General features: G+C 40.4%; 3 protein-coding genes across 5 annotated transcripts in view; 1 reads left to right on the top strand and 2 right to left on the bottom strand.

Annotated features, from left to right (window-relative positions):
- si:ch211-140m22.7 (uncharacterized protein LOC570370 homolog) lies at positions 1-7,073 on the bottom strand. The gene is made up of 7 exons (XM_058082505.1): positions 6,855-7,073; positions 6,581-6,640; positions 5,197-5,299; positions 2,283-3,545; positions 1,502-1,565; positions 936-1,060; positions 1-685 (listed from the first exon to the last, which is right to left on the bottom strand). The coding sequence occupies exons 1-7, from the start codon at positions 7,071-7,073 to the stop codon at positions 654-656; spliced, it is 1,866 nt and encodes a 621-aa protein (XP_057938488.1). The 3' UTR covers positions 1-653.
- wdr4 (WD repeat domain 4) lies at positions 6,977-12,482 on the top strand. Its single transcript, XM_058082510.1, has 11 exons — positions 6,977-7,139; positions 7,960-8,025; positions 8,127-8,264; positions 8,606-8,762; positions 8,990-9,102; positions 9,621-9,681; positions 9,975-10,073; positions 10,236-10,300; positions 10,424-10,613; positions 10,888-10,957; positions 11,700-12,482. Exons 1-11 carry the CDS (start codon positions 7,057-7,059, stop codon positions 11,885-11,887), a joined length of 1,230 nt encoding a protein of 409 aa, XP_057938493.1. The 5' UTR covers positions 6,977-7,056; the 3' UTR covers positions 11,888-12,482.
- Positions 12,088-12,572, bottom strand: part of pde9aa (phosphodiesterase 9aa) — a 19,388-nt gene continuing 18,903 nt past the window's right edge. For 2 of the 3 annotated variants that reach the window (XM_058082508.1, XM_058082506.1), the window contains exon 19: positions 12,088-12,378. The gene's annotated coding sequence lies outside the window, so the exon portion shown is untranslated. The remainder of the gene's footprint in view (positions 12,379-12,572) is intronic. The other variant, XM_058082509.1, reaches the window with a different exon arrangement.

Below are 12,572 nucleotides of genomic sequence, written 5' to 3' on the forward strand. Positions count from 1 at the left end.
TCTCTTCAAGGTCCGTATTTATTTATTATTCAATGTACACATTTAATGACATCCAGCATGAGGGACATTTGAGTATGGGTAGACACACAGCACAATGTCACAGGGGAAACTATATATATATATCTTTCAATGGAGCCAAAAGCTATGCCTCTACCCCAAATGTGTCGTAGCAAAAAAAGAGAATGTAAACCGTTCAAGATGGACCTGATGTACATTGTATTTTCCCCGATCGAAAAAGAACAGTTCTAGTGAATCAATAAAGGCCCAAAAGTGATCTGACATTAATTCTTATGATGACTGCATGTTAACTTCGGACTGCAACTATATGTTTATGACTCAACATGACTGAAATCATGACAGATAGCACATTTAAAAGTTGAAAATAAGTAAAGTCTTTTGCATCACTATAATAGAAGGTGGTTATAATAACCTACACTATAAAATAAAATATAGAAGACTCAGCTAACCATTTCACTTGCATATTTATACCGCAAAAGACATTGTTTTCTCCCCTACACACACGTTACACATTCCGTTCTTCTCACAAGGAAAGAGATTAAGATTTTGCAACTTTCGATAGTAAACAGACAACGTTCCTCCATAGAGCATAAATTTGCAGGGATTTGTCCAGTACGGTGAGAAGGAGATGATATTCATTTATGGAAAACTTCATCAAATGTGGGTTCTGAAAAACACAAAGCCATAATTCATTTAATGTAGGAACACATTGTCAAGTAGAGCAATATTTTATCATTTGTACATCATTTTTGTCATCTGTATCTGATTGTATTAAAAATAATAAATATAATAATAGGGGGGAAATAATATTTAAGTAACATTAGATCACTGTATTCAATCTCAATTGTAAATTACAATTTAGTGCAATGAAAGTGGCTGTGGTTTGATTGCATGCATGTGTATATTGATTGTCTTACCTGGGAACTTTAACTCTGGGAAAGATGTGAGGTCCCCTCCTCCATAAAGCCTCTGGAGCTTGGCTATCTCCTGTTCTAGGGCCCTTTGGTACTCTGAATCACCATCAACTGACTCTGTGGTAATTCTACAAGAGGATGCACAAGATCGGGAAACTAAAAGGTAAGATGAACTAACTCTTGAGCCTTTTTTGCACTTGCACGCCTTTTGTCTCCACAATGGTATGCATATTTGCATGCCAATAAATACATTGGTCATAACCACGTGTGAAGTATAAACTGTGTGGTGCTGAATGACAGTGCTCAAAGAAAATTATGTTCAAAATTTGTGTTGCGCTTAATTTTCGTGAACTACGCAAACGGCAAATGTACCACATTGTATGCCTAACTTCAGAACATTTATATTCAAGGTCAGTGGTTTCATATTTATACACTGGTTGAATATACAGTAGCCCGGTCAGGAATTCATAGTTCATATCATTCAAAATTCAGTTCAGAAGTTCAGAAATTTCATCCAAAAAGAACTCTGATTAGCACCCCAACCACATTGGAGACTTCATGACACTTACTGGTTTCCTGTTGAATACTGACGTATGGAGTCCAGGAAGAGCCGCTGAATCGGGTCCATTTGAGCTAGGAATCACAGGCAGATACAAAATAATGGATTTTACTCTTTCGTCATTATGGACCTGAATTAAACTTGCTTTTAACAAACCAAATACAACATATCCCACATGTAAAACCCAGCAACAAGTAAAGACAATAGGTGGCTTCAGAACAAGAGACCAGGTCAGTGCCATAATATAAGGACAGCTACTGACAATGGTTGCATGTAGTACAATATAACATATCGTTAACATCTGTACACTGATCTTAGATCGTTAGACGTAAAGTAAAAAACTGCATGCCCAAAGTATCAACTTCAAGGAAGAGATGTGTTAGGAAGGTCAAGGAAAATTTACACACACAAACAATGACAAACAAACTGCAGTGACTTCAAAAAGAGGTAATACGTTTGTGCAATTAGCAGGCAGATATCAGAAAAAAAGCCAGAAAACAAGACAGTGTGTCAATACATTAATTAAATACTGTGCAGTCAATACATGCATTAATCAATGAATTGACATATACTGTGTCTGTAACAAAAATTCTTTTGAGGAAAACACAAAAAAATGAATGCCAAGACCTTTAAAAGGGAAGAAATGTGCAACCCTTTCTTACAGTTGTTTCTGTTAAAAAGAGAGGGATGAGAATGCCAACTGGTAAACTACAGGATCCACAAAGGGAAAAGAGAAGGATTGTGAGGGAGTCGGGTTAGGAGGTTTTTGTGTATACCCGCATGTGGTTCACCTGGTTTCTCTTCCTGCAGCTTCTCTCCTACATCTTCATGTATAACGGGAGCAAGCTCCAACAGCTCCACTGTGTCATGTTCAGGTGTGGAGACATCAGCTGCAGCTTCGGCAGCCACAGACTCAGCTACAGGTGAAGCACCTTCTTCCACTGCAGCTTCTACAGTGATTGCTTCAACAACGAGTTCTGCTGCAGCTTCCAAGGGGGAATCAGCTACAATTTGAAGAGCGAGCTCTGCCACATCATTCACCAGGGTTTCTTCAATAATAGGCTCTGCAGCTTTATCCATAAGTTCCTCTACAATTCCGGTAACAGGCTCTGATACATTCACAGGGGTATCACCGACAACAGGATCTACATCAGCTTCAGCCACAGGCTTGACAGCAGCGTCTATAATGACAGCTTCAATAACAGGGTCTGCAGCAGCTTCCACAGGGGAAGCTTCAGCCCGAGGCTCAGCTGCAACTTCAGCAACAGACTCGGCCACATCTTTCACAGGGGCATCTTCAACAACAGGTTCTGCGGCAGCTTCTACCACGGCGTCTGCAACTACAGGTGGGGCTGCAGCTTCGACAGTGACCGCTTCAATGACAAGGTCTGCAGGAGCATCCGTGGGAGCAGCTTTAGCCACATCTGCAACGTCGGCAACAGGCTCACCCACAGGGATAGCTGCAACGGCAGGCTCTGCACCTGCTTCTGCAGGGGTAACCTCAGCCACAATCTCGGTCCTAGCAGCTTCTACAGGGGAAGCTTCAGTCTTCGGTTCTGTGGAAGCTTCCATCTGGGCAACAGTTGGCACAGGCTCGGCTGCAGATTCCACATTTGTAGTTTCAGCCACAGTTTGCAAAGGGGTAGCTTCAGGTAGAGGATCAACTGCTGCTCCAACATTAGCTTCTGAGGGAACAGCCTTGGGCGAATCTTGCACAACTTTGACAGTTGGTTTGGGACCCACTTCAGATAGTGGAGCAGCAAAAGTTTCCATGGCTGTTTTATCTTCAGCTGCTGCCTCAATTACAGGTTGGACTTCAGGAACAACTGCAGGGACAGGCTCAATAACTGGTCCATGCACAGGTGCAGTACCAGCTGCTGATGCAGGAACTGCTTCAGCAACACGGTTGGCGGCCTTCTCAGGTGTAAGAGTGTAGAGTGAAGGATGTGCTGTTGAACTGACTGCTGGCGCAGAAACATCTTTCTTGGGAAACTCAAAGGGCTTGTGCTGAACAAGCTTCTCTATATCGAAGTATGTTTTAACCTGTTTTTTGTCTAGGGTGGAGAAGCCAAGCAAACAAGGTAAAATATTATCATTAATAAATTCAGAATATGGAAGAATGAGAAAAATGTCCACCATATTGCAAATTGAACAAAAAGTAAAACATGTCCCAATACGAACATCCGATACTGAACAAGCAGAATTGCATTTGACAAATTGTACTTGACAAAGTACAGTGAATACATTATTTACTTAGCAAAGCCAACAATATGCATGGAGAATAGCTACTTAACATAGTTACAAGTTTACAGTGGGGAAAATAAGTATTTGATACCCAGCTGCTTTAGTAAATTTCTCACCATACAAAGATATGAACAGTCCAGATTTTTTAAGGTAGAGACAACTGTTTTTTTGTAGTTCATCACCAGGGTTGCACACAACTCAGGAGGGATTTTGGTCAACGAAATAGCCCCCAAAGCTGAATGTTTCCACTTCTATTGACAGTTGGGATGGTGTAATTGGGGGTCATACTCAGCATTTCTCTGCTGCCATACACGTTGATCAAGTTGATGCCGAAGAGGTCAAGATTGGTCTAATGTGACCATTCAGATTCTCCCAAACCTTGTGTGAATCGTTCAGGTGTTGATTGCCAAACTTCAGACGGGCCTGTACATGCGTACTGTAATAGCTCAGTCCATTACAGCAAAGTGTTACCAAAGCTTTTGTTGGTTCCTGTGCTCCCAACTTCATTGACATCATGAACCAGCTCCTTCCTTGTAATTCTGGGACTGTACCTTGCCTTTCTCACAATCATCCATACCCCACCAGATGAACTTTTGCATGGAGATCCAGAGCAAAGGTGGTTGACTGTTGTGCTGTATTTCGTTAATTTCCACATAATAGTGGTCTCTGTCTTGCAAAGCATCTTGTTGGTCGTCTTGATGGTCTTTGAGTCCATTCCAATCTTGTCATTGAGGTCCCTTGATAGTTCTTTGGTGCTGCTCACGGTGGTGGAGAGGTTTGAATGGATGAGATTGTGTCTGTGACAGGTGTCTTTTCTGCCCATGAAAAATTTACATTTTGAGTACAAAAACTAATGTATGTACGGTCTGTGGGGTCAGAATGCAATTAACACTCTATACAGGTTCTGCACAGTTCATATCTTTGCAAAGGGATCAAACACATTTTCCTCACTGCGTGTAAAATTCGAAGAAAATCTATCTGTGTATATGCATCATTTTGAAAATTATTTACTCATCAGTATCACTGGAAAATATTGATGTACATGAAAATATCTACAGTATCCAAAATTGAACAACTTTCATGATTTACATTGTGTTGTTTTTTTGTCAAAGCTGTTGAGTAGTGGAGGCAACAGAGGCTTATATCAGCCATTAAATATTGTGGAAATGTTTAGTCTCAGAATGGTCTGATGTTAATACATTAGTACACAAGTTAGTACTGATTTAATACTCCTTCACTTTTTCTACATGGAAGGAAAAATTACGTTTGATTTTGGAAAGCTCTAACTCAACATGCAGAAAAAGTGAAGTTGATTGATTGGATGGTGCAGGAATATTTTTTTTTATGTCTCTCAAACAGATGACACTTTCAACACAGAGCAACTCATGTGAGCATCAGGTATAGTTGTCTTAGCTGTCCATAAGTCTAATGCGGAATTTAAAAAGAGGTCATTAAACCTACCAGAGTTCTTTTTTGATGACTTTTTTGAGCCCCCGTACTTTGTGCTATAAGCTGCAGCGCTGGGTGCTCTACACAGTGTACTCCAGCTCTCAGCCTGAAAACACTGAAAATACAGGTATGTAGGTAAGCAGGTAACACGGATAAAAGGGTGTAGCTGTACATGAATTTTTCAGTAGATTTTTTTCATTTTCAGTCGTTTGGTATAGAAGTGTACTTTTTTAGCCTTGAAAAAAATTATAAATATCAAAAGGGGCTATGTTGTCTGTTGTCTGTCGTGCACTCTCGGCACGGCCATTTTGCTGCGATAGGTCGCACTCCTGAGGACTTCAGGACTACTGCCGAACCTCACTTTCATAATAGGAGTTGATAATAAATGAATAAACCCTTTGGAGAACTACTTGAAAAGTGGTTAGGATGAACTACAGTTTGGAAACCCCTGCTTCACCGTGTATGAACTTGAAAAATGGTAATTTAGGTCCGTGTTTACTGAGTGCAGACAATGGCTATTGTAAACACAGAAATAAAAACATTTTTTTGTCGGAGTACCACCAATTGTGGTGGAAAAGGCTATTAGCAACTTCAGACATCGGTGAACCTGTAACTAGGTAATACGCTCCCTGTATACACACCATAATGCTACACGTACAACCGCTTACTTACACAAAATAAACACAGTTAAGACACTGATAAATTAAATTGCTTGCACTTCTAACTCTTCTAACCAAGTAATGTTGGAAAGCCATCGAGCTTCAGCAACAGTTTGGCGGATAGTCGAGCTCTGCCCACGTTCACAAAACAGTCCAATATTTTGCTCCAACCACTTCTGTCTGATGTTTGCCTCTTTAGGCAAGTTCAAACCTGAACAAATATTTCCTATTTCCTAGCGTTTGCTCCTACTCTGTGCTAGCAAGTTGAAATCAGAGCAGTGAAACAGTGAAGCAGAGCGGAGAGGCCAGGCCTAGAGCTTGTACCCAGAAACGCCCACATGAGGAAGTCTGGCTCATTGTGACGCCACAGTGGGTTAGAAAAAACCCTCTCTGAACACTTCCAAGTGCAAACCTCATTATCTGAAACTTTGGCATAGTTTAACACGGCAATACAACATTCTCACAAGATTTATAGGTCAGAAAAGTGGGAAAACGCACAATAGGACCCCTTTAAATAATTTACGACTACTATCTCTAGCTTATCAATCATCTTGGGAATCACCTATGTGTTCGTCATTCGTTTTATTATTATACTACTTGGAACTCCCAAAAGGAAATGTAATTAAATTGGATATAGTTCAGCCAGGCTAAACAAACTCTCTTAGTCTTAACACGAACAGGAACCTGGAATTTATGCAAACAGTCAGGCTGAGAAAATGAATGAATTGAATTGTTACCTTCACACATCGAAGTCCTCCTATTCTCAGCAGCGAAGCAGCCATTTTCACACACGTTAGCTGTGAATACAACAAAAATAAATAAATAAAAACAACAACAACGTTCGAGTCTATCGATAGTTTCCACTCGCAATTAAAGCCGACCGATGACGACAAATTCTGTCCTAAATAGACCATGGCGGTTACCAAGGATTTGTTGTTGACGGTCAGCCAATTTATATAACACCCCCTTTTCTAATAAACGCAGTGTGTTATCATATCTTTGATACTGTACCTTGGCGTTTCTTGTTAACTGTGGTCGTGGATAATGAGGAATGTGCACACTGGGTGGAATTTGTTTTGTTTTTTTAGGTCTGTGGACATTCTGTACCTTCCCTCGGTGGGCTGTGAAGGGGGCGTGTCCAGTTGGGTCAAAAACGGTGACGCAGATTTTGTGCGACGGTGTCGCGTGCAAGCTGTCGCAAAAACAGGCAAGCATGGCTGCAATTGGCATTTGTAAACAATGGTTATTTCTTTCGTGTGACACAAAGTTAATAGCCGCTCACATACAGCAGGACAGGTGAGAAATATTTCCAAAAGCTTGCATGTGGGTGTCTTCTGATTCTTGTCGAAATCACGGTGGTATTTCCGGGTGTCAACCAATTCAATTCTGGCAAGAAGAGTCGTCAAAAATGTAACTTCCTTTTCCGTCTACATATACAACAGTAAAGTTTGTCTCTTATGCTGGTTTTAACCAGCTCATTTTATTGGAAACTTTCGAGTGGATCGATCCAAACCCAACTGTATCGATGTTCACGGTGGATCGATACCGTCTTGATTCTGATTATTTAATGCAATTGACTCGATTTATCTCAAGCATGATTTTGCACAATATTGCATGTAACAAATGAGTCAGTTTGGTCTGTACGGTATCATTTAATGAAATTTATGACTCACTATCCTTGCATTTTATTGGATTCAACTAATAAATAACCCGCCATGGTGCCAAAAAAAAAGTTGCCAGCACTTTGATAAAGACGATGAGAAACATTATTGAATTTGATGTTGCCAGGAACACATAAACAATAGGTTCAATTTATTTGTCATTTAGAATTATTTAGCATATTATTATGATTTAATTTTCTGCTAAACAATAACCTTGGCACCCCTGTGTTTACAAAAGGAAGGTATCCTCCAATTTGAATACATAGTTCTAACCCTAACCCTTCTTATTTACATTTACGTTTATGTCCTCACATGGTTATGTTCATAATTTATCATCTGCATTCATTAGTCTTTCATTTGATTTTGTGGATCCGTTTGGAGTCTTCTATTGTTTTCTGTTATGGAAATGTATGAAATGTAACGAGCCTGCCAATTAATTGGCTTCTTTGTTGCAGGGAGCCATTTGTGTTTGACTGTAGCACTGCTGAGAAAAAGCAAAAACATCCAAAGAGTGACAACAGGTAAAATGGAGAGATGATACAATGTGTTTTATATCAACAGTAATAGAATTTGAATATTTATGTTGCAGCAATAACTCTCTTTCCATTTCTTTTATCCACAGTCTGGCAGAGGAAACAGAAAGTGATAAAGTGCTGGCATTTACCATTTCACCATCTGGAAAACTGCTGGCACTGACAGATGACTCCAAACGACTGGTCCTCTTTCGGTGTGAGCATTCGTGGCAGTGTGTCAGCATCAGGTACGACTCTGGGTTCTAGCATCCAATAACAGCCATTCGCTAAACAGACACTTGATGTGTTTTTGTGTATATGTACACACTTCTATAACGTAATGGATTACAAGTACAATGACAAAGAGAATGCTCAGAAAGGGTGGAAAGTTATTATGTTAGATTGCATAATACGTAGGGTGCATAATTGTCCATGATGCACGTCCGCTGTAGAAGAGAGGAACAATGTTGTGGAAGAGAAACGGAGTCAGTAAAAACTCCACTTCCATCACTGTCATAGGCATGGAACTATTTCATACACTGAATATCTCCTATAGAAACTGATTCTGAGGCATGTGTGTGTTTTCCAGGTGGTTGGTGAGGAGGGGCACATCCCTGGTGTTTACCTCGGCAGAAGACGAGGTGCTTGTTGCTGATAAATCCGGCGACGTGTACTCCTTCTCAGTCGTGGACCAGGAGAGAGAGGGCGAGCTGAAGATGGGACACTTATCCATGGTCTTAGCTGTTGTAAGGAACAGCAGAAACACTGGGAAAAATGAGTATAAAATTAGTATGAGGGGGCGGCACGGCGGTCGAGTGGTTAGCGCGCAGACCTCACAGCTAGGAGACCAGGGTTCAATTCCACCCTCGGCCATCTCTGTGTGGAGTTTGCATGTTTTCCCTGTGGTACTCCGGTTTCCTCCCACATTCCAAAAACATGCTAGGTTAATTTTTTATCTCGTTTTTTTTTCCAGACCTTGTCCCTGAATGATAAGTACATCATCACCGCTGACCGAGATGAAAAAATAAGAGTGAGCCACCTCAGTTCTCCATACAACATCCAGTCTTTCTGTCTAGGACATCAACAGTAAGTCATGTATTTAATTGTTACTTTTTTTCGTGGATGCATCGCTGTTTCTGCACCAAATGTGCCACTTGGGAAAATTCTCATGATGCAGTCTCTTTCTGTGGGTGATGTGGAATTGTAACTCGTCTATTTTATTCACTAAAAAACGCACATTAACAAGAAAAATGCTAACGAGAAAGTTAGCTCGTATTTATCCGCAGCTTCCTCATCTTTATGGTCATGCTCTTGAGGTAAGCACTTCTGCCCGCCCGGGTGGGTGGGTGGTGTGCAGGGACTCCGGTTACACTGGCAGAAGTGAAGCACAAGAAAATAGAACTTTACTGGTCTAAGCACGGATCCCTGTGGGATACCATGGCTAACTTCTACACGTAGTACATGGTCCTGATAGATGGATACAAATTGGAAGACATCCGCTTCTGCATGCTACACTAGCCTGCCCCCCCCTTCAAATGTTCTTGATCTAGGTTTTTAAGTTATTTACTTATTTTTCCTATAATCTGATGTTTTTTTTGTTTTAGGTTTGTTAGCTCTCTTCTGGTCCCATCAGGCCATCCACACTGGTTGCTGTCAGGATCAGGGGTATGTTTGTATCTTTTTTTATTTATTAGAAACAGGACGTGTGTGTTTCAAGATCAAAAATTGCAAGAATTGTTATATGAAAAATCAGGCCATGATGCAAACATACCTATCAGACATGGATGAGACAAGACGTGAGTCCAAAAGAACAGACTGGATTAATCAGGAGGAGGAGTTCTTACACAAGAACATCCATAGAAGCTGGAATGAATACCTCAAGGCACAAAACCAACGCTAGATCGGAAGGCTAATGTTTGTTTTTTTTTGTACTTTTTAAAGTATGCTTGCAATTGTAGGATGGGACCATGAAGCTGTGGGATATTACGTCTGGGAAGAAGCTGCATAGTTGGGACCTGAAACCGCTTGAAGAGGGACTTGGCTCCCACTCAGAGAAAGTGAGGATAAGTACTGTATCTGTCAGGGGCAGCAGGCATGTCTAACGTTACATAGACGTAGGAATTAAACAAAACACTGAAAAAACTGCGTATACCTGTATGTACTATTGATATGAATATACTAATTTACATCCTAATCTATTCTCATGTGTTTTGTAATAGAAGCTAACTGTTTGCCAAATAACCAGCTCTCCCGATGGGTGTCACATAGCTGTACAGTGTGACAGGTGAGTGCATTTGTCTGCGTTACCATGGCAATGAAAGGGTTTGCAGTACTCAGTACTCTCAGCACACCACATGCAGTATTCACATTTTTTTCTGATGCTTGACGTTTCCGTGTCTTACCTCAGAGTGTCAACGATTCAGTTTTTCATGCTGGACCAGGATGATGAAGAGAAGAAATTTGTACCACACAGCAGGCTTTCCCTCCCCTTCTGTCCTTTGGATATGACCTTTGACCCACAAGGTCGGCTTTGGGTGCTGATGGATTCCTGTGAAACTCCGCTACAAGTATATAAGCTTGAACAAAGCTCTTGGAAGGTACCAACATGAAATAAATGCATCATTTTGCCTATGAATCAAGGAGTAGTAGGGGTGTCAAGATGAAAGGGGTGTGAGATGAAAACATGACAAGATTTCTCGTTACTTAAAGCTTACTCGTCACTTAATAATGTATTGAGTCAACATCATAATAAAATAAGAATGCTACTGGATATCTTTAATGATGCTTAATAAGGGGCTACATTACTAAGGCTAAAGTGCCAAATTAAGGGAACTCATGAATTGTGTTGTGTTCTGTTCTCTGTCATCTTAGTGTGAAGCTGAAAGCCCTGAACTCAAACGTGTGTCCGAGGCCTTCAAGCCCCACTGGCAGAGTCTTGATGGTGAGTCAACAATCTGACAAATGTTTCCTTCTGCCATTATGTAGCTATAAACCAAATATGAACCAGGTTATTAAAGGTTGCATATTTGAGAAACAAAAAATCAGGAAGCAGTCTGCACGGAGGTCAAGTGGTTAGCGCGCAGGCCTCACAGTTGGGAGACCCGAGTTCGAAAAACATGTTAGTTAATTAGTGACTCTAAATTGTCCATAGGTATGAATGTGAATGTGAATGGTTGGCTTTGTAGGCAGAATAGGTGTGTCCCATTATGTGCATTCATTAACTGCCTCTTTTTTTTTTTTTTTTTTTTAGCTGTTTTTATATCTTTAGAATGTACAGAAAAGGGACGTGTGTTCATGTCTTACCTAAGGAATGTGGATTTTGGACAAAATTAGAAAAAGAAATTCAGTTTTCCAGGCTGCACGGCAGTCGGGTGGTTAGCGTGCAGACCTCCGCTAGGAGAACCGAGTTCAATTCCACCCTCGGACATCTCAGTGTGGAGTTTGCATGTTTTCCCTACAAAAAAGACATTTTATAGTTTTATATGCAGAAACAATTCCACATCACATTACCATGTGATTTAACTTGTGGATGACTCAGGCTTTCTATTTATTTTGTTCTGAATTATCAGTTATCATTAAACGGCGAGGAGCAATTGCATTTCCATGTATGACTCTCTTGCCCGTATGGGTATCGGTGTGCATCTGATAGCGCTGTGCAATTATCTGTTTTTCTTACCCAATAGCTTCAACTCGGACCACCAGCCGCTTTGAGCATCTGCACAAGGCGACTTTTGATAACATGACAGAATACCTGGAGAAGAAACAACACAGACTGGCGGCGCAACAGCAGAAGAGGGGGAACATGGGACAGAAAGAGGATGGCAAGAAGAAGGCCAGGAAAGAAGCTCTAATGGATGTGTCGTCTACATGAAGTGACGATTTGAATGGAGCACTTATTTTACGTGCCATCATGTTGATTGGCTAACATATGTTGTTCATTTCTCAAACATTTGTTTTGATCTAAAAAAATAAACTTAGAGCTGAATGGAGCGTCAATGTTTCAAAATCTACAATTCCTTTAAGACAAAACAAGTTTAAAATTTAAGTCATTTTTATTATTTTTTTGTAGGAAAGAACAAAGTTGACTAAAATTCTGTACAATCTGTATAAAACACTTCAAATATTACAAAAAACAATGTAAGATATGTATCTAAATAAAGTTTGTTCACCTGTACAAATGAATGTTTCCCTAAAAAAAAAAAGAAAAGGTGTCCACTGAGTTCATCAGTAATTGGTAACATGTCGGAATTATTTCATCACTCAAGACTAAATATCGATGATTGTCCAAGATGTGAAGCAGTATTGCTGGTTCTTCCTCAGGCTCAAGTGCGTAGAAGACACTGACGGAAGGCTTTGGAAGGCCTGAAATCACCAACCATGTATGATGAGTACATGTTTTTTTTTTTTTTACTTGCAAATGTTAAAACCACAATGAACAAAGCAATTTCATTTTAGCTTATTTCTTCCAATATTTTTATGTTTGTTTACATTGACCAAGTCAGGTGAAAGGCTGGCCGGCAGCAGGCCTTTTCCTGTAGTATTGTGTGCATTCTGAA

The sequence above is a fragment of the Doryrhamphus excisus genome, chromosome 9 (assembly GCF_030265055.1).
Source record: "Doryrhamphus excisus isolate RoL2022-K1 chromosome 9, RoL_Dexc_1.0, whole genome shotgun sequence".
Taxonomy (NCBI): Eukaryota; Metazoa; Chordata; class Actinopteri; order Syngnathiformes; family Syngnathidae; genus Doryrhamphus; species Doryrhamphus excisus.

Excerpts from the sequence above, each read along its gene's own strand:
- wdr4 (XM_058082510.1), top strand. The coding sequence starts at position 7,057 with ATGGCTGCAATTGGCATTTGTAAACAATGGTTATTTCTTTCGTGTGAC. Across the intron at positions 8,763-8,989 it reads TATCCATGGTCTTAGCTGTT|ACCTTGTCCCTGAATGATAA; the intron begins GTAAGGAACAGC and ends TTTTTTTTCCAG. Across the intron at positions 9,103-9,620 it reads TTCTGTCTAGGACATCAACA|GTTTGTTAGCTCTCTTCTGG; the intron begins GTAAGTCATGTA and ends TTTTTGTTTTAG.
- si:ch211-140m22.7 (XM_058082505.1), bottom strand. The coding sequence starts at position 7,073 with ATGCCAATTGCAGCCATGCTTGCCTGTTTTTGCGACAGCTTGCACGCG. Across the intron at positions 6,641-6,854 it reads AGTTAACAAGAAACGCCAAG|CTAACGTGTGTGAAAATGGC; the intron begins GTACAGTATCAA and ends TTGTATTCACAG. Across the intron at positions 5,300-6,580 it reads GAGGACTTCGATGTGTGAAG|TGTTTTCAGGCTGAGAGCTG; the intron begins GTAACAATTCAA and ends CTGTATTTTCAG.